The sequence below is a fragment of the Gymnogyps californianus genome, chromosome 4, assembly GCF_018139145.2.
Source record: "Gymnogyps californianus isolate 813 chromosome 4, ASM1813914v2, whole genome shotgun sequence".
In the NCBI taxonomy this organism is placed as follows: Eukaryota; Metazoa; Chordata; class Aves; order Accipitriformes; family Cathartidae; genus Gymnogyps; species Gymnogyps californianus.
The window spans coordinates 81,078,873-81,100,907 of NC_059474.1; the positions used below are offsets into that span (position 1 = coordinate 81,078,873).

A 22,035-nucleotide genomic window follows, 5' to 3' on the forward strand; every position below is an offset into this window, starting at 1 on the left:
TTTAATAATGGCAAGTTCTTCTTCATTTCCTCTTCAGATTAAATAGCTTTTCTTTCTCCCTGGAGCTTACCTCCTCCCTTCCCCTCCTTTTTAAGATTAATAAACATATATATACACATGAACACATATATATGTGTGCGTGTATATACACATAGATACACACACATAATGTATTTTTATATAATGTTTATATATTTTAAACAGGCTGTCAGTCATCACCCCTTCTTTAATAAGCTTAAGATCAGCTGGCTTCTGAGCCTGTGTTTAAGTGATAAGATCTCACATCCTTCAATAAGACCTCCCTAATCTCCTCCTCTGCTCCTCCACTTGGTTGGGGTGACCAGAATTGCACTCAAACTCTTAGGAGGGCCCCATCCACATGCGTCCCTCCTCACCTTTGTGCAAAAAGCATGAAGAGACACCAAGCACCACACTGGAACTCGCTGAGCAATTCCCCATTTTCACCTCTTACAGGTCTGGATGCAGGCAGGGCTGGCAGTGCGAGCAGCACAGTACTACACAGGATGAATCCCCGCAGCAGCTGCCATGTATCCCGCCTCCACCCCCCCAGATCAGGGTTATCTAACCCCGGCACAGCACGCTGCCCCACAGCATCCCCCAGGCAGGCTGCACACAGCCTGGGAAAACTCGGGGAGATGCAATGGAGCTACAACCGGCAGCAAAGCAGCAGGTGAAGGTTAATATTCAGTTACAAAGGTATATTGCTGCATTAAAAAAAATTCTACTCAGAAGTTTTAAAAAAACTAAAAACCCAAAACTATTAGGACAACATTGTTAATAACGAAACTTCTGTTCAAGGTGCTGCTGTGACCTACAAGCAGCTCACCATCAGGATTGCTCAGTCAGGATATGAAAGAAGACTTTACACTTCAGGTCATCTGTAAAGTACATCGACTGAACCTGGGCACTGAAAAAATGATTGCACACCAGGTTTCAGCCAAACATGAACTGACTCCCTGAAACTATGATTCCCCTGAAGACAAGCTTTTAATGAGAACGGCATTATTTGGAAGACAGATGCTTTTTTAGGCAGAGACGCTGAAGATACATTACTGATTTTCCCAGCACTCTTCAAAAGGTCAGGTAAGAGGTGCTTGAAGCCACACGATGGAAGACGTTACGTACCACCTGCTCTCAGCCACTAACACCGGGGCAGGGAGCCAGGCGTGGGACTGTCCCTTCTCCTCCCCATCCATCACATTCGGTTCTTCCTCAGAAGACTCCATCCTCTCCTGGAAGCCCCTGCCACAGACACCTTACCACCCCAAACAACAGGTGCTGTCTAACACTAACCCAGCCACACGATATATAAATGCCCAAGCAGATTATTAGCCAAACATGAGTTATCCACCTCACTTAACCTTTAAGCAACTAGGACATCTGAAAAGAAAAGTTGGCTTGACCAAAGATTTTTTTTTTTTAAGTCAATAATATTAATAATTAGGCTTGCTCCTCTTAAATGTCAGCTTTGAACACATCTCAATTTCCCAAATTATACAAACATGGTGTTCAAACTCAAGCACGTTCCAAATACTACAGAAAGAAGTATGCCTTTGGAAATAAGTTCCCATCTTCTGTTTCTCTACATAATGTTAGAAATTATCCTACAGTATGCTAGAGAAGTAGACCATAGAAAAAACACTAGCTCATGATTTGTCCTACACACAAGTCAGCCTTAAAAATTTGCAAGTGACACTCACAGTTAAAGCACTGCACATTACCAAAGTGAGTAAGTCTTGTTCATTTGTGCATTCCAATAGGAAAATGATGAAATAGAATATTTAAGAGCCAGAAAACCTGTTTATAACAGTAGCTTATATTAACCTGTTTGATTATTTGTAAATAAAGAAATATAGTAAAATAACTTCTGTTGCTTTTAACTTTCATAATTTGACCTATGCAACATCCGAGGTCTGAACCTTGCATTTTCCATTCCCAATACACACAATCACCTGAGCTGAAGAAATAACCACTTCATACTACTATCCATGAACCAAGTAAACTTGCTTTTTGATGGACAGCACAGGCTTGCTGAAGAGGTTTGGTGTTCATCAGACCACTGGGTGCCAGCTTACATTTGGCATGTGTACTTGGAGGACCTGCCTTCCTGACCAAGTTTTACTGGAGATACTTAACTGACTTCTGAAATCAGCCCTGCATCCTTTTCCCTGCGTCTTACACTACACAGGCAGATGCTGAGTCACATACCTTCCTGAATTTGAAATGCAGCAGTATAGCAGGAATAGACATGGTTCGTCAACCTAGCCATACTGGAGCATCTGAGACTGGAGACTACGGCAGTTTTATTACTGTGTGTACCTGAAGAGCTCAGGCAACACTTGTGTAGCAAAACATCAACTGGCAGGGACGGGGGGGAGCTTTATGTGGAAATATATTTCAGAGCCAAAATACATGATCATATGGTTCAGCAGAGAATTTACACAGTGCTCCATAATCTCTGTCATCCTTAAAAGACTTTTTGCCTCCCCAGCTGACAATCACATACATTTTAAAACAGCTCTAGAATTGCTTCACATCACCAGAAATGTACTGTCAAAAGTAGCTCCATAAGAACTATTCCCCAGACTTTAAAAAAAAAACCCAAAATGATGGTGCTATGCCACGCGCAAAAATCTACTGCTACAGTCTGCAAGAGCTTATAGACGGTGTCCTTGAATTTCAATGAAGGAGAAGAATGTGATCTAAGGAATAAAACAGATCTTTATTCTTTCACCTAATTTTAAAGATAAATACCAGTATCAGCTAACACACCTAGTAAACACACAACTGTCAGCAAGACTCCGGAAAAAAATTTTAGTGAAGATATTTCGAAGACACCAATTTGTTACATATAGATCTATATAATAAACAAGATTAGATAAGAGATCTACAGGGAGGAATGAGTAAGTTACTGTAATTACTATTTGTTGACAGCTATGGCTGAAAGGACAGCTTCTAATTCTGAAACCTGAACATCCTCCTTTGTAGCATAAATTTATTTTACTCAGGTACAGATGATTTAAAAAAAGAACTGTCATTTGTTTCTCTTCCTATCAACAACAAATGGCATTCAGTCCAAAGTACCACCTCAAGATCTGCACTGAAAAAAGCAGTGTTACACAGAGGTAGTTATGAAACTTTAAAAACTGTGCAGATGCAAAAAAGCAGCAGTTCAACTTACAAACCACAGGGTATGCATCATTTTAATTTGTGATTTTTTTTTTGGTAAACACTGACACAGATTATCTCAAGTACAACTGCATCCAAACTGCAGGATCCAACCTATGTCCAAATGCACCTAACACCATCAACCACTTGATGGAAAGGAGTCCTTTTGAAACACTGTTCAGCTGCTTTTCTTGCAGCAGAGATGCCTGCTCATTTCCAGTGCCCTCTGTCCCCTCCTCACCAGGGACCAGGTACTTCCCGAGGTGGCTGCTTGTAGCACCAGTTGGGTTTCTACCCTGATTCAAGGACATATCTTATCAGGCTGATTAATGCCTAACTACATATCAACCTAGTCACAAGATATAAATGCCATGGAAGAGGTTTCCCCATGTTCTTAAAACATCTGTTACTTTAAAAAAAACAGCTTCATTCAGCTTCACAAGATCCCTCTGGAGAAGTGTAATAAGGAGGCAGAGGAGCCTTTTACTTTCCTAGTGGCCACTGCCAATTATCTGGAAAATACTGCCAGGTAACACCATACACTTAATAGTTTAAGTCAGCAATGACCTTAAAGACTTGCTATTCGGTCTGTCTCTAGCTTTTGATCTTTTAAGGCTAATTCTGCTCGCACTGTCCTCTATGCAATTCAAAATACGCTCTTTTTGGACTTAACTATACAAACCCTGGACTCTTTCCCACATGCATGTAAGATTTTATTCACTTACGGGTAATGGGTCCAGCCACATTAACCATCTCCTTGTCTTTTATAGAGCACGCTATTTATACAAGAGGCACCTTCTGAATCCACGCACTTGAACCAGTGAAAATAGCATGCTAGCTACCACAGAAGACAACTAACTGTGCAGTATCTATTGCCTACGGTGAGCTTTGTGAAGCCCTCCCACCACGATGAAACAGTGACACAAGTTACACTCAGCTTCATCCACCTGCAGCAGGGATCAGAAGAGCACAGAAGGAAACATGCCATCATCGGGAATTTCAGTCACTGACTGACATACTGCCTCTCTGTAAAGGGCAAGACTAACCCTGCTACGCCGAGGAGAAAGCTCCCAGCTGCCTGCTCCGTGCCGCAAGGCACTGCAGGGAGCCAGGCAGAGCGGTGACCTCCAAAGGACCTGCTGCTCTCTTCACTCGCTCTTGGCTCCTGCTCCTCGGCACTGTTGCAGTGATCAGCGTGCCGAGGGACACTGTGCCAAGCACAGACCGACATCGGGGCACTGCCTTAGAGGGAGAGCAAAAAGGAGGACTGGAGCCTGGCGAAGGCTTCCCGAGGTGGCTGGGCAGGCTGCAACCCGAAGACACATTTGCATTTTGCGTACCACAGCTGGGTGCTGCGTGCTGCAGCCGTAATTACTACAGAGCTCGACAGCAGCTAAAAATCATGCCCACCACGCGAGCTAACTGCATGATCAGCTACTGCTGGTTTCTGGCCTGTGCAGGGCAGTAAGGATGTAGCCCGGTAAGGCCAGTTCACTTCACGGCTGACACGTCAGATGCGCAGCTAACATACGGTCCCTGCAGGGACTGCAGCCTGCCCCTACCTCTGAGCGCCATGCCAGCACAGCAGAGGCTCTGCATATACACTGTGCACACTCCAGCAGCTTGACTTCGGCTACACCCATTATGGTCCCCGATCCAAGCATCCCCCCATGAAGAGCATCACTTAAAGCCATCCAAAAGGCCAATGCTGCTACAGACCCTTACATCTCTTATCAGACACCAGCAAGCATTTGGTTTGCAGGTGAAATAAGGCTTCCAGCTTAACATGCTCCAAAATAAATCTTGTTTACCTGCACCAAAAATACTCTACAAAGGGAACCCGCATGCAGTAAGTGGCACTGATTGCAGGATTTATAAAACTATTCCATTGCCCTGAACCAAAATATTCATGTAGATGGGACAGGGACAGAGCAAAGCAAGAGTCAGGTTTGTTTCCCCTCCCACTGGGGCTGTTACATGACATGGATATTCAGCACCCCCTGCTACATGCTACTTTTAAAGCTGTGTTTTTCTATTTTTTCTTTAAAGAAAGTTTAAGAAAAACACAGGTGCAGACTCTGAGCAATGACAAAACAGAGCTACCACATCCCATAGAATTAAACAGCCATCCCATAATAGCATAAAAGGCCTCGACCTTTGTCTCCTCTTTGATTGTTTAATTATTACTCTCTGCCTTTTCTTTAAGATGTTACTTATTAGCAGAGAACTAGAGCTTTTCAGTTATTTGTAGGAATTCTGATTTGGTTAAATACTTCCTTCCTTTTCCACACTCCCACCCCCCAAAAACAACAAACTCTCTCTGCCAACAAGGCAGCAGTGCCACTGCTGAGGTGCTAGGGTATTTTATGTTGAGCAGCTACTTTGGACTTGAAAACACAACATGGATTTTTCTCCTAATACTTCTCTACCAGAAAAAGTGGACTAGGCTACTTCTAAGCAGTTTTGGAGAATGTAAGAGACCTGAATGGCTTGTAATAGTAGCTTAAATTTGCCTGCTAGAGCTGTTATCTCCAGCCACACGTCCCTCTTCTGAGGATCATCTCTGGGCAGGAACATCACTTTCGTTTACAAGACGGCTCCTGAAGCATCACCATTTCCAGCCCAGCACAGAAACGTGAACCAGCTCTGCTTCTGTCTTACCTTAATGCACCAGGCTAAAAACTGCAGAAAATAAATTAGCAAAGGCTCCTGCCTCAGATGCAGCAATAGCTGAAAACAGTCACAGCACTAGCTATCCAATTTTAATCTGCCAGAATAAAGCAACAGTTATGAATTTTATCTAACTGTTCAGTAAAAACAAACTGATTGCCCAATAATTTACCTACAACACACACCACAGTGGATTACGCGTAACACTTTAGGCACAGACAAATTATATGATAAGAGACGAACACACTCACTTTGTCTTTCTCACATTCAATCAAATCCCACACTTGGAACATTGTAAGAATGAATTGCCCGATAAAACTGCAGAGAAGGTAAATAATGTCTCAGTTCACAAATAATTACAGGGGGTTTCCCCCCCCACTGTAATAAATATTTGCCAGCATGTACTCTACCCACAGGTCTATTTTAAGGTCACTGTCAGTCTGATTATATTAAACATTTTACTTACTGTTCCACCTTCTTGCATCATGAGATATTGTAACAGATTAACATCTGTGGCTCCAGAGTAAATTTAGAAAGTACACAAAAGCATATTCTCAAAAGGCTCCAAATATATTTATGTGTGTACAAAGATGTATCTCTGTATCTATACATGCACACCCCTATAGCAAAAACACTGAAAGAAAATTGCTCCTTTCATTTTCTTCCACTTCATTTTATAGCAAAGAAAGTATCTGCTTTTGAGGACAGTTAATTTTTTTACCCTAAAGACTAATCTACAGAGATAAAAAGAGACAATGCTAATGTAATGCATAAATTTATCATCCAACAAAGATATTTTTCTTCTTACAGAAGAAGAAAGTATCAGTTTGGAAAACGAAGAGCTGAAACTCAATCCAGTCAGCGAGGTTTTCCTGGAGAGAATAGGGCTGAACTTTGTTCAGACAGCACAGGGCTACCTTTAGTCTTGTTTCTCAGGATATCTGTGCAGCCTGACACTTTCTAAACAGAAACACATCAATGTACGCACAGGAAGAACCAGTTAGAAGCAGCACTGTTATGGTCACCCCTGATGACACCTTGGAAAACAGACAATAGTGTATGTTGGGATATAACCACTAGCATGTTCAGAGCATGATGCAAGTGCCTGCTCTCATTCAGCTCAGACACATTTAAAGTTGAACAGGGGAGGAAAAAAAGATGAGGGAATTGGCTCAGCACTCCACATCCTGCAGCCGAAATCAGAGAATTGTCTGATGTTTTCCGAGTTGGTGAAAAAAGGCACTGCTAAGTCAAGACACTACCAACAGTGCAAAGAATTAAAAAAAAAACACCACACAAAAAACCACCCAGCCTTCCATGACCAATTTTCAGGCTAAAACAGACGAAAAGTGGGCCTGGCAGTTTTCATGCAAAAAGCAAAGGCTGAACAAAGCATTTTTAGAAGCAAGTTGTTGAGCACTGCAAGTCTACCTACCTATTTATCACTCAGCTAGAAGCGTCCATTAATAATCATCTCCAATTCAAGATCTATTTGTTTGTATTCTATTTGTATACATAAGTAGAAGTGTAAGTGACACTGTTTTCTGTGAAATTTTGTTCTGCCTGTCACTCACCATTGTGTTGCTGAACAGAGGCATTCTCAGATACCAGGTATCAAAGATCACATGGTACACTGAAGTAATCAAACTTAATTATTAATCTGTGCAGCCAGGATTTCCGGAATCAGTCCAGTCACTATCACTATTTCAGTCTGAAGTTCAGTAGCTGATGGCCAGTAAGTGTACAGTAAAAATTCATATCCAGCTACAGTAGCGGTGCCATTTATGTCAACTTACATCATCTCCATTTCTTGGCCTATACACAGTTTCTTCATGCTTATATACACCTAGTTTTAAAGACTTTTTACCTATCAAACCAAGGGAAGCAAACTCTCCATAAAAACACTAATACCATGAAATTAGATAGTATAACCTATCAGCGGGCTGCTTTAAGCATAAGCAGTATTCATCCGTTGTTCTTTCTTCCCATTTTAACCCACACTTGGTTAGAAGCCACAGATGTAGTTTCCAAGATAGCATGCACTGTTTTTTCCTCTACTGTACCATTAAGCACCTTATTCAAAAGCAAAATGCTTCCTGCAACCACAAAAGACTCATTTTGATGAGAGCGTGTCTGATAGTTACCCTCACCACCACCCCAAGCTACTTCCAGTGACTTCAAGGGTACATTTCACCAAGCGACAACAAAAGACACTAGATGCCATTTGAAATTCACTGCTTAAAAACTGCCACTTGTCATATGAGGCCAACCAGATACCACAAATTACTGTAAAGCTCAGCAAACCTTACTTCTGGCAGAGGGCTGGCCGGTTTGGTTAGGATTCCTCCCACATAAACAACATTGGGTAGCGTAGGTCTTGGAAACTCCAGTGCTACATCAGTACAAAGCATCCACAGGCTGGATCCATGAACCAAGTCATACATGGACCGTTCTGGCAGAACCTTGTATTTCTGCATTATCCTTTCATATTTTGGCAGAACCAAAAAACTGACTCCAAATCTTGAAATAAGATAAACAACAGTATTTTTAATCCTCTCAAATAGGTTCATGTGATCTGTGAGCAGCGAGTTAAATTCTGGAACATAAGACAGGGGAGCTGGAGCACCCACTTCTGCTGGATACCAGAGGCCAGTGGAAAAGACGGCATATTTAACCCCTAAAAGATGAGCTATAACAAATCCACACATCTCATTGGGATCTACCAGGAGCAGGTCAAATTTTTCCTGTTTCAGGGTATGCATGAGGTTTCGGTTGCCAACGATCATGTCGCAGTTCTTGGAATAGTGGTCCAGGATATCGAACAGTTCGAGGGCTGTCAGTCTCCCCGAGAAGATACTCCTCATCTTGGACTGGAGAAAATCATCCGAGGTGCTGCTGTTAAAGATCCCTGGGTAGCGCTGAAGTCTATAGTGATTAGATGGAGGAATCTCTCTGCCCTCAGAGAGGAGAAACACTGTCTGGTGACCTTGGTCATGCAAGGCTGAGGCCAGAGTCTTGAAAATATAAAGATGGCTTTCAAACATAATTGGCGGCACAACAACGATTTTGGCAGCCCTCACTATCCCGACAGCACTCCACAGGAGAATGAAAGCTGGAGCGTACGGCTTCATAGCTGAAATGAGAAATAAAAGCATTACATCAACAGAAAACAGGTTTGTATGCTACCTGGGAATTAAAAAACAAGTTATTACATGGCTGTCCCATGAAAGCTAATCACGTCTCCCTATTTCAAAGACATGTCTGCAGTGGTCACAGGAACAAGAGAGCCACTCAGCTCCGAAGTGCATTTAGTAGTGCTCCGTTTCCAGCAAGATCTGCCTTTTCCCCTCCCCTCCCAGCTGGCATTAAGAGTTGACAAGAGACCTCTTGCAACACAGATACAGATATGGCACCTGCATTAAATGGCAGGAAAACCAACTGAGACAATGAGGTTGGTAGGTACCCTCCACAGAGATACCACGCGTACCGCTTCCGAATTATGTATGCCATCCAACAGCTCTAAGATCTTGAAGTCAGCTCTGAAAGCTAGATCCTGCTATGTTTGTGATTATATTTAAAAGCATAACTGTATTATTGTCATTGTAATACATTAAGTGAATAAGAAAGATGCTAAGTTCAAAGACCCAAACGCTAAAAACCTGTATTTATTCACACATGAGACCCAAAGGATGCACTGGTGATTGTCAGTGCATAGGCTATAAGATGACCTTCTTAAAAATACAATTCAGTCTTGCCCCCTCAACTGGACTAATATGTCCATTTTAATTTTGTAGTTTGAGCGCGCCACACTTCACACTACTGTTAACATGGTTATGAGCATTTCCACCGCAAGGTCTTGTCTGATAGTCGCCCACAGCTTTCAAGTTGTCCTCCTTCAAGTTGCAAGTCTCTATTCTGATTTAATGATAACATTTTCTGCTGGTTTATTTTCATATAAGCCAATGGGAATAGAGAAGATTTTTTTTCCCTCCTACAAGGACATGCAAATTCATGCAACTTTTTTTTCAGTATCAACACTGATCAGACACATGGAAGTGGAAAGTCAGAATCTGGCAGGAAGATGCTCCCACCGAATAAGAACCAACTTAACTACTTTGAGCTTTCAAAAAATCACACTTTCTGTATGAGAATAAGTGAAATAACAGGAGTTAGTACTACATACATGAACACTGCAACTTCCACTGAAGCACTTTTAGAAGTAATTGATTCTGAACCTACTTAAATCAGCACTTGATCACGCACTTGAGCATAAACCCTAACCTATGCTGAAAACCCCACTGCTGTCCAAAACACACACAGTTCCTGACAGTAGCAGGCTGCCAGGGAAAGGGAAAACACATTTTTCCCTCGTGTTTTGGTGAGTAAAGCCTATAAAATGCTGTATGCACCAGATGAAAGCAAAGTGCATTAGAAGCACGGAGAGGGCATGTCAGAAAGCTCCTCAGTCACTTTAACCCTCCTAGGACAGAGAAACAAGCACAAGCCAAACCAAACAATCTGCTCTTTTTCTCACGCCAAACAAATCCACATGGAAACCCAAGTCTGTTGTACTGTCCTTTATAAATAAGCACAACAGAAACCAATAACACTGCTACTCAGGTCTTGTTATCTCCTTACAGTGTAGTCTTATAACCCTCCTACAACAGATTGCTCAGGACTTTTTTTAGGGTTTTTTTTTTTTAAACGTTATGTGGGTTACCAGCTCACCAACAAAACATCTCGTATTTGTATTGCTACTATATAATATTGAGCTTTCTGAAAGATGAGCTTTCTGAAAGATGCCCCAATTTTCTCCTACTCCAGCTTCTGCAAGTGGCTTGACTTTGAACCATTTATAATCGTGCACCAAGCCCAAGTAAAGTTGGAAAATCACCACAAGGTACATTAACTATATAAATCAAGTTTCTCATGTGACAAGTTTTCTTACTGGATTTGAAGCCTCCCCCACACTTGTCTTCAGAAAGCATTAGCCACTACCTAGGAGATTACTGACCATCACTTAGAGAACTCTACCAATTTTAAATTAATTATCACCAGCAGTGTGTGCACACATGCACACGTATGCACGAGAAAGTTCATTCGGGCAGACACTTTTTTGTGGGTTCTATTTTTTTCTTTCCCAAGACAAAGCCCACAGCATGAAGATGCACAGCAAAACCTTATGGCACCCATGGGCAAGTAGTGAGGAACTGAAACACGGAGAATTTATTGAGATCTCCACACCACCACCACATTCACAGATGGACATAGCGTTCTGTGAAGTACTCAGAGGTTTCACTGTTTCTAGGCACAAAGCTCAATTTTACAGAGATAACACTTCAGGGGAAGAGGGAGGAAATTACTTGCTGCAAATATTACCAGTAGCATATGAGATCTTCACTATACTACACCAGTCATTGACATCGAGAGAGATCGATGTGGTTTTGTCACTACTTCAATTAGGGTGTTGGAGATGACCCTAACACATCTCTTCCTCAGCAAATAGCAGTAGTTAAATCAAACTAAACAGCAATCCTATTCACTCTCCAATAAAGTTGGAAAAGCATTCTTACTACATGAGAAACAGCTTACCTCCCAGCGTGAAGGCCTGACCTGCTGGAGAGTTTAAGGTATTAAATTGCCTTTTTAGTTAAGGCCTTCGCTTTCACTGGAGACTTTCTAGAAAACCCCAGCACCCCACAGAGCTCAGCTGCCCTCCCAGGAGCTCCCGTTTGAAGGACACACCAGCACCAAGCCCCCCTCACCATCCCACTTTGTTACCATCCATAAAACTCGCAGGTTTCAAGCCACAGCAGAGGGTTGTGCAAGTGTAGAAGTACACAGGCTTGGTGTAGCATTCAATATTGGTACCAACAAATTGTGCTCAGGTATCTGCAACAGAGCCCCACTGGACGATAACACTCATTAGGTAAGTGTGGTTTTAAAAAAAATAATGGTTCATCAATGAAATATCCAAGAAAAATGATTACTCAAACTTGGAAAAAAAAAATCACTATTGATTACATCTCCCCATGCTATAAGCATTCCCACAGTATTAAGTTATTGCTCCTGTTAACAATAGCAGTATTACAAAACCATGAATGGAGGTATAGGATTGGGAAACTCAGAAACAGTTAACATTTCTATCAGCTGTACAAATCAAAGGTACCAGGAGCCTAAGGGCTAGTCATGATCCAACACGTTGCCAGATGCAGGCATGCCAGCTGTACTTTGATCTCCTGACCCAACACGGGGCTAGAGCACAGCACAGGAAGACACAATCCTTAGCCCTAAGGCGTATTTTCCACAGCCGGGGTTACACACATACCACCAAAAGCCATGGGAACTAAAGCTGTACTTCCCTGGGATGATGACAGTACTGCTCCACCACTTCCTATCGCCACCTTCACCAAGGAGCAACATTTTAAATGGGAATTGCATTGGATATTTTACTCTTTATGAAGGTACTATAGAGCACTACCTACCTAACATGAAAATCTGTCAATATAACTACAATCAATTTACAAAATGTTAGTTTTTCTCCTCTTGAGGTATATTAGCATCAAAAGATGACACAACATGCTTCCCCAGGAGTCTGTAGCTTGTGGTATCTTCAGAACTGATTAAAAATAATCAATTCTCAAAAATGCATTATGCAACTCCCCTTTTCAATGCTAGCATCTTCCACAGGGACAGGAAAATACATGTACAGGACCTGCCAAGCCACAGAGATATTAAACACATGATGCTATTAGAGAAATGTGGATTAAGTGACATTTTTACTGGGAAAAATGGCATTGACCTTATACTGAACTTTTGGCAGGAACCTGCAGGATGAAGCCTCATCATTTCATTCCCTCGCGACACAGAAGCGGGGAGCTTGGAAGGTTTGTATTTAGCAGGAACAAGGGCAATATGTAACAGCACTTTGTAAGCCAATTAATCACAAGCATAATTCCCACTGGCAGACTGGGAGGGGCAATGAGGTAGGTGCTCGGTGCTATCAGCTGGGCAACAACACACAACTACACAAGCTCAGCTCCAGGCTCAGTCCCAAATGCCCCTTCACTCTGACCGTCCCCAGCAATGAACTCCTCCAGCACGTCAGGTATTTCCACCAAGACATGGAGAGCTGTGGAGGTTTGCCTGTTTCAATGGGAGTTTCCGATTCAGCTCATCTCCAAAAGCAGTAAGCAGCACCTAGGCAGAGGGGGCTTTACAGGGGTCAGGAAGATTTGTGGTGGTGCTCAGTTGGAAGCCAGCTAATCAAAACCAGAGCACAGGGATTCTTCCCACTAACTTCCAGTCATACTCCAGTGATGAACTCCCACAATAAATTACTTGCCAAAATAATAAAAAGGATCAGCATTCAACACAACTGCTTTCTGTTTCTGAACACCAGGAGCATGAAAGAGAATTGTCAAGCATCCTGACAGAAAAGAGGAAAGAAAACCCCAAGCCAGAGGATGACGCATTTCTCCAAGATAGGTAACAATATAAAACCATTTTCTACCTCTATCTTAAGTCCTTCTGCTTAGGATTTGCCTCCATTAAATAAGATGGTTTTGGTGTCTGAGCGGGTCTATAACATCCTTGTATAATAGAGGGTGGAAAGAAAAATCCAAGTTTTCTAAAATTTAAAAAAAACACCACCAAACAAACACCACCCCATAAAATTATCATCAAATTGAAGCCATTACTACTTTCAGCCAAGAAGCCCTAAAAGCAATGGTATGGAGGAAAAGAGATGCAGAGTGGCTTTATGAGTGAAACCAACTGCCGACTGTAAAGAGTTTGGAGTGCAGTAAGAAAAAGTTTAATATTAAAGAAATACCAAGAGGTTAAACATTAAACCTACTCCAACAGCTTCTCGTAAAGTTAATGACCTACATGTGGGTTTTTTCAAATGAAAGAGAAAGTAGCAGTTTTAAAGTGTGTTACAGAAAACCAAGCACATCCACAGAACTCTGCTGGAGGGATGTTTTCAGCTGACCAAAACAGTTCTAAATCCTGTTTTGTTTTTTTAAAAGAAGTATTTTTCCATTCACTTAGAAAGACCAAGCAGGATCTAGAACAAGAAGTGTGGCTATACAGAAATTGGTGACTTTCAGAGAAAAAAATAAGGGGGAGGATTCTTCCTCCCCATTGTTCACAAAGGCCTGATACTTGAAAACTGGGCAACATGGAAAGAAACTGAATGACATTTACATTTATATAAATTATATGGAAAAAGTCTGTCCTGGTTTCAGCTGGGGTAGAGTTAATTTTCTTCCTAGTAGCTGGTACAGTGCTGTGTTTTAGATTCAATAGTAAAATAATGTTGATAACACACTGATATTTTTAGTTGTTGCTAAGTAGTGTTTATACTAAGTCAAGTATCTTTCAGTTTCTCATGCCCAGCCAGCAAGAAGGCTGGAGGGACACCAGAAGCTGGGAAGGGACACAGCCAGGACAGCTGACCCCAACTGGCCAAAGGAATATCCCATACCATATGACATCATGCCCAGTATATAAACTGGGGGGAGCTGGCCAGGAGGGGCAGATCACTGCTTGGGAACTAGCTGGGCATTGTTTGGCAAGTGGTGAGCAACTGCATTGTGCATCACTTGTTCTGTATATTCTAATTCTTTTAGTATTATTATTGTCATTTTATTATTATCATAATCATTATTTTCCTTCCTTTCTGTCCTATTAAACTATCTCAACCCACAAGGTTGGGGTTTTTTTTTCAATTCTCTCCCCCATCCCACTGGGTGGGGGGAGCGAGCAAGCAGCTGTGGGGTGCCTGATTGCCAGGTGGGGTTAAACCACAACAAAGTCTTAATGTTTAAACTAATATTATAAAACTGAATGCTACAGTTACATTTCAATCTTAAATGTGGTTTTAAAATAATTCCAATTAATAATTTATTTAACAGTCAATTACAGTACTGGAATACATACCAAAGATTAGATTTACTGCCAATCCTTAATAATCTGCTAATGACTCTAAAAAACTTACAGGCATGTTTGGTTTTTCCCCTGCTTTATACACTGGCTGCCTACCTACAATTTCCGAATCTCGCAGAAATAACCATTTTCAAGCCAGCAATACCATTGTCAGTGTTCTCTTCCATTGTAGTGAAATCTAGAAGCAAAAGAGGCTCTCAGGCACCTCCATATGCAGCACAGCCTGAATTCAAACTGCACAAATATTTATCACTACTCAAAAAAAGTAAACTGTTCTTATGCACTTACACATCCTGTAGCATTATAAGAAAAGAGTCCTTTTTATTTACTAGTAACACGTAACACTCCTGACTTCTAAAGCAGCAAATGAGGTTTTACAGAGATTGAGTTCAGTGATGCTATTAGCTTTTTCAAGTTCTTGCCTTCCATTCAGCCTTTCTTTAGATTTGCTAAAGTTTGTTGAGTCTACCTGGGCAGTTTGGTCAAAAGACCGGGACCTCTGCCTAGAAAGGTGCCCTTCATACTCAACAGCAGCGCTGCACTGACAGCAAAGGAGCAATCTTTCTAGCTGCTGGTCACTCTCACCTTACCCAAAGAGGTCAAATTTCTCATTACAATTTAACAGATACCAGTACACATTAAATGGAGCAGGCTTACCAACTAGACTTCCACCTCTGAAAACCCAAGTGTGGATAGTAATCAGCACTGAAATGACTATGCCCAAACAGAAAGCTAATGATGTGTATCACAGGATTATAATTATCAAAAAGGGGGGAAATTTGAGATTCGTATGCATTTCAGCAAACCGTGTGTACTGCAAACTGCCACCAGAGTTCTGGTAACACGCAGATTTATTACTCAGTCTTGCTCACAGTATTGCCCTCTCTTCGCTATCAGTTCATTACACAAAACTCAGTATTTTAGAAGGGAGAATACAAACCCTGCTTTTATAGCTGTAAACTCTCCAACATTTCACATTAGTGATCTGAGCCAATTGGAACAAAAGGCAGAAAAACAGGAAACTTTTTTGGCTCAAAAAAAGGTATATTTTATCAGCAACTAAATTTTTAATAGAAGAAGTTGCAAATCTGATGCAGTTTCCACATAGGGAGAGTGGATCTTGACCAGTTATCAGTTACATACTGCAGCTGCCCACGGCAGGCTCCAGGCCAGGCTGCTACAGAGCCAGTTGCTTTTCTTTCACAGAGTCAGACTTGACATCAGTTATCCCACCTGCTCATATCTCCATCCAAGGTCAAAAACCAGAACCATAAGCAGTGCAGTGTCACCTCAGCAGCGAATCCCACCTTACCATGCCCAACAGCAGCATTTACCACAGGTAAACATAGTGCATTTCTTTTAAGATAGTGTGTATTGTAGCTGTAAGAAGAGACATGTGGTCGAAAGTATAGTAAGAAAAATGCTGAGCTATGTTGTGATTGAAAGATAACTGGTTACTGAGAGCACTACAAACTCCCTCTGAAAAGCACATAAGGAGCTACTGTCTATGGTTTACTACTGCTCTTAATAAAAAGGAAGCGTTAAAGAGGAGAAAGAAATGAGCAGGGATCTCAGATGGTTACCTAATTTATTGAAGCCCCAGTTCTGTCCTGCCTACTCAAAATCCAATTGACATTAACTTATTTTATGTGCAAATCTGTTTGCTTTAGCTGTTATTAAAGACAGTTTTACAGCTAAAGCATGGTATCCAACCTTCACAGGCTTGTAAACATTTCAGTTAAACAAATACAGAACCAAGCCCTACAATGCTAGTTGCAGGACCAAAGGCCCTGTAAGCAAAGCAATTTATCAAGCCTAAGATAGCAAGGAACGACTAACAAAAAGCACTTAACTATAAAGCTGAAAGAGGAAGAAAATATTCCAAGACAAATAAAGGGTCCTCTAACAGTGGTTACAGGATGATTCAGTGATAAAAATACATGCACCCAAATCAAATCTTACCTGTATCAGCCACATGGAAGTAGCTGATATTAAAGACAAAAATATATACATACACACAAGCATGAATGCAGCGCATTGATTCAAAATTGGGGAAGAGTGAACAGAGAAAAGAAGAGGTTGGTCTTTCTGTTTGTGACATCCTCCAAGACATCTCTCGAAACAATACAAATAATTTCTCAAGTCCCTCTCAAAACATTTTCTTTAATATTTAATACCAGTCCACATCAGTATTTTTTTGCCAAGCACAAGAGTAAGGGAATGCTACCTATGTGAGGAAACACACTGACCAAATTGTGCATAACAGCAAGTCTCAGAAGATGATCAAATTATCAGAGACACAGGAAGAGTTTAATTAGTGGCATAACAGACACCAGTAAGAAAGACCATGTTCTTCAAGCTAGAAGTACAACTTGACTCCTGAACTCTTTAAGTTGGCAATTGTGAAATATGTTCTTAACCTATAATACTGCTTGCTGTACTGTACATATTCTGTAGGTAATAGGAAATACTACTCCATAATCCTTTAGGAGCATTAAAGTAAATCAAGCCCACAAGCTGACTTGAGGCAGCAAACTGCAGTTTAAGATTAGGAAGCAGTTGCTATTAAGCAACCCATGTGCTGTAAAACAGACAAAAGCATCAGAAATGTGTGAATGCACAGAGCCTTGGAGCAGCAAACCATTTATTATCTAGGAAGAGACTCTGATAACAGGTATTGCACAACCTTTGGATTTATAGTCTTGAGTTTTTCCTATCACACATCTTGTTACTAATTGCTGAGGTAGTACACGCTATGATTGTTATTTTGTGTTGCAATGTTTTAGATAAGCGGTAAGATTTGGCTTGTAACTACAGGCTCCTATTTCAACCAAATGAATAAATTAAGAAATTAGTGGAAATTATTAGTAAGAAATCACGTGCGCATAAACAAGGGCAGGCTTTTGCATTTACTTTGTACAGTTTCTTGAACAACAACTACATCCTTCTATCCAATGACTGAAGCATTTCAATGAGTACAAGAATGTCACATCTACAGATGAGAGGAAGATTTACAGGCATTACGATGTCACTGTAATCATCTGTCAGAGACTTATTCTGTCAGTTATGCAAACACCAAAGGAGTTAAGAGGAAGTCAAAAGGATATGCAATTTATGAAACCCCTTTTAGTAACAACTTCTTATTTGTGTAACAGGCTTTATCAAACACTGAAGGATTTTACCTAAGCTTTTGTACTCGAGAGTTGTGGAAAAACGTTTTTAAAAATCCTCGCTCAAAATGTAGCAAGGTAGAAGAGAAAAGGTACCTCTTTCAAAATACAGGTTTTACAGTTAGTACACAAAATATTTTCGATAGACATGCTAGCAGATAGATCTTTAAGAAGTTACATGGGAACAGAATTCTTATGCAAGGCATAATGTCCTATTAAGACGAATTTATGGCAAGTGAATGAAGTATAACATTCTTGGTAGCACTTTGCCGCTGGCTTTCGGAGAGAATGGCTTTAAATGAGGCTTCACGGTTATGGAAAACAATCCTGAACTTCTGAAACAATTGATCATATCTAAAAAGGTTAAAGATATACAAAGATTATCTTTATTATTCTATAAATAGATTCTAAACATCTACAAGACTTCTAAGTTATTAACAGTAATACATTCAATCTTTTAAACAAAGTCACTTATAAACCATAGTAAGGCCCACATACTTTGGGATTATAATACTGCAGTATTGACAGCATCAGTCAAGAGATTTACCTGAGAGTAAAGGATTACAGTCTAATTAAATGTTTTCATAACGTGAAGTATGTTACAGCAGGGCAAAGGCATATTCCCCTTCACACAACTTACATTTCTTAACACTCTATGCACTAGAACTGAGCAAACAGTATTCAGTCAAAAATACATAGTTTATTGAATGTCACTATTGTACCAGTACCCATTTTCAAGATTCAGTCCAACTAACTGCATGAAAGTGAGTTTCATAGAGATTTTACACCTTATGAAACACTATTGTTCACAGACCTCACAGACAGGCTAGTTAAAACAATTCAAAATACCTCAAGAATATATTTTAATAACCCAAATGAAAGTAAAAAGAGCAAGAGCAAGTTCTCTTTTGTCCTGGTGTGCACTGGGCAATTCAAACGGGGTATTTATAGATTATAAGGATCTTAAAGTCTTTCACCTTATGTAGTGGGGATTAGCATTTCCAAATAGCAGTCTACCTGTCAATGTTTTGTTAAAACTGAGTGCTACTGCAAATCCTTCTGCAAGGTTTAGCCAGGTCTAGAAGGACTGTATGAAGAAAAAGCCCATCCTTTCTGCTGCTGGCCTAGGTCCAAAGCAGTATAGCAAGACCAGAACAGGCTCCTGGCCCCAGCCCCTCAGCAGCTGCACTGTATCCCCAGAACTGGGAGCAGGGGGGAAGATGGTGCAGAGACACACATCAGTAGGACAGCTCAGGTTGGGCTGCGCTTATTACTCTGGCTCAGGGCCCAAAGTAAAGCTGACCACGGCCGCACGTGGTGTTGCGACTGAGCTGATGTGCCATCCTGGACCTCGGGACAGAAAGGAAGCACAGTGCAGAAACCTGAGAAACAAAAAGTCTGCTCCAAAACCGATGCGCCTTCAACCAAATGCAACCTGACTCAGGGTGCAAGCGACTCGGATTTCTCCGCATTGGCGCTCTATCATGCAGGTCTTTTCCTTGCTGCCCATTGTTACTCCACCCCCAGCACCTTGGAAAGATAATGCTGACTACATATAGCAAAAAAGCCATGTATGTGAGACATATTCCTTGTGGAGAGAGGTGTCTAGTTCATCCAAAACATGAGAATGTTTTCTGACAAATTATACATCTTCCTCAGAGCTACTGTGAATTCACAGAAGACACACTATTTTGGCACCAACACGCCAGTCCCTTGACAGAGAGTCCCCTCAACTTTCCTCCAACTACTGAGATCTGAAAGCACTGTTTCTCAAGCAGCTGCAGCCATTTTGCACCAGAAAGAAAAGCAACCAGAAATAATGTTGTGACATCGAGGGGTGGGGGTATTAACAAAGAGAAGTCAACAGGTTACTCCACATTTCCTAGAGACACCAGTGCTGTTCAAGATGTTATTTACTGGCTCACAAACTGCTGGCCCTGCTCCTGCTGCATGACACTGCACTGCCCAGAAGAGCCCAGTAACAGAGTAACTTCTAGCAACATGTTTCATGCTGCACAGTCAAGAGCTACAGAAGTACAGAAAGAAAAAGAAGAAAACCTTCTACCTGCAGAGAGCAGGGGGCATGAGTGCCACAGCAGCTGACGGAGACAAAGACGCCTCCACTGAGGGGTCGAAGCTGCCCAGGAAGCCTTCTCTTTCACACTGGCATCAAAAGACAGGTTGAAATACTGGCTGAATGAAATATCAAAAAGCAAAAAGGAAAAAAGAAAAAAACCTGACTCTGCCCGATTTTAAACACTTTCATCAGTGACAGATTCTCCTTTGACAAAATGACTCTCTGAAGAAGGGGCTAGAAGAAATTGCAGAGCACAACTTTGTAGTAAGCTCAATTTGTTGGCACAACAAATGCAGCCTATACTTACAGGCTACCATCACACAAGCGTGCATTTTGCCTCACAAATGAGCCTCAGGATCTGACATAACATTAGTTTTAAACTTAAACACATTTTACTGGGATTTTATTTTAACTTTAATAATGGTTTGGGGGGATGCTTTATTTTTCACTACAGTTAGCTTCAGCTTGGTACAAGCTCTCCCTGGTCATGCCATCATGTGACACCTAGAAGCACTGAATGAATTTCTTTGTTCGGTTTCTGACTTCATCCTATAGCAAATAACTACATTTTAACAAGCCACACAAACAGAATCACAAAGGAAACCATAGCAGGTTTGTTTCTGCAATGGGAAATACAACTTTGAATAAAGTTAAAATACTTGATTTAATAAAGTCTTGCTCTTATTCAGCTCAATTAAAATAACTGAATTGCTCAAGACTGTATGCAGCAACAACACACACTCCAACAACATTCAGCTTGTTCAGTCTGTTTATCATTAGATTCTGTTTTGAAATTTACAAGTAGGGGTTTTTTAAAGCAAATTATTGTCTTTTGCTTTCAGATTTGTGTTTTGTAGCATCTGCTCTGAACTACCTCCTGGTAGAATCCAACTGTTAGAATAACAATGAAAGTACTGTATGTAACAGCTTTTCTCTCTATGTAGTTTAATCCTCAGACTCTGATTTTAAGAACAAGACTGCATCACTTAGAGTGAGAGGGGACAGAAATCAACTCAGGAACCTTCCAAAAGTTACAGACTACACTCCATTAAGGGGTAAGAAAAGACTCAGGGGGTTTTGCAGTAGCTGTATAAAGATTTTTAAATACACAGAAACTTCTTGCCAATTTCTAGTATCAGTGGTTCACTAAGACTGGATTATAACTTCAGAAAGGAAAGGGTCTAAAGATGGGGTTTGTGGATTTTCAAAGACAGTCTAAGACTTAAGTACAACCTGTTAATTTACAAATATTAAGGAAAAAAGAGACATAGATCCAAAGGTTGCAGAGGGTCAAGATAAAGATGATTCACAGAGGATGATCTGGGTGTAAAACCAAAACAAATCAACAATAAACCATCCAGATGTGCATCAAGTGCTTCTACTTATGCACGTGTCTCTTCCTACCCACTGAAACTGCACTTTCTGGGAGATGACATGATCCTCCTCCCCTTCCAGAAAGGAACTAAAACTTTTTGAACACTATCACTATGTAATAACAAATATCTGACGGGGGTTTGTAACAGAAACACGTTCTCTTAACTACAGTCCTGCTATCAAGTTATTTCACTAGTAAATAGTTTAATGCAAGATACTGTTTAAAAAGTAGTCTGAGATTAAATTATTTGGAATACTGCAGTATTCTTGAGTGTACTTTCATGAAAATAAAGCTAATTGATAAATAAGCAAAACAATTACCAAAGTATCACAAAGCAGAGTAATTAAACATTCATCACTATGAATGGTTAAAGAAATATGGCAGCTTTAGGTTACACTCTTAAATTTGACACACTGTACACCAGACTCAGATCCATTTTACAATATTCTCAACTTTGAAAGAAAAATATGGATAGTCATCTACTGTCCTAGGGCGAGTTTCCACACAAGTCCTCACAAGATTTACACCAACACACCTCTCAAAGTTCAGTTCCTTTGAACCCAGGGACAGGAAGATAACATTCTCCCAAGGACCAGCAAGGCTTG

The 22,035-nt window shown here is 40.9% G+C and overlaps 1 protein-coding gene across 2 annotated transcripts in view; it reads right to left on the minus strand.

Moving 5' to 3' along the window:
• Positions 1–22,035, minus strand: part of UGT8 (UDP glycosyltransferase 8) — a 50,728-nt gene that overhangs the window by 20,159 nt on the left and 8,534 nt on the right. For both annotated transcript variants that reach the window (XM_050895740.1, XM_050895741.1), the window contains exon 2: positions 8,169–8,992. In XM_050895740.1, coding sequence (XP_050751697.1) covers positions 8,169–8,990 — 822 coding nt within the window. In that variant the 5' untranslated portion in view covers positions 8,991–8,992. The remainder of the gene's footprint in view (positions 1–8,168; positions 8,993–22,035) is intronic.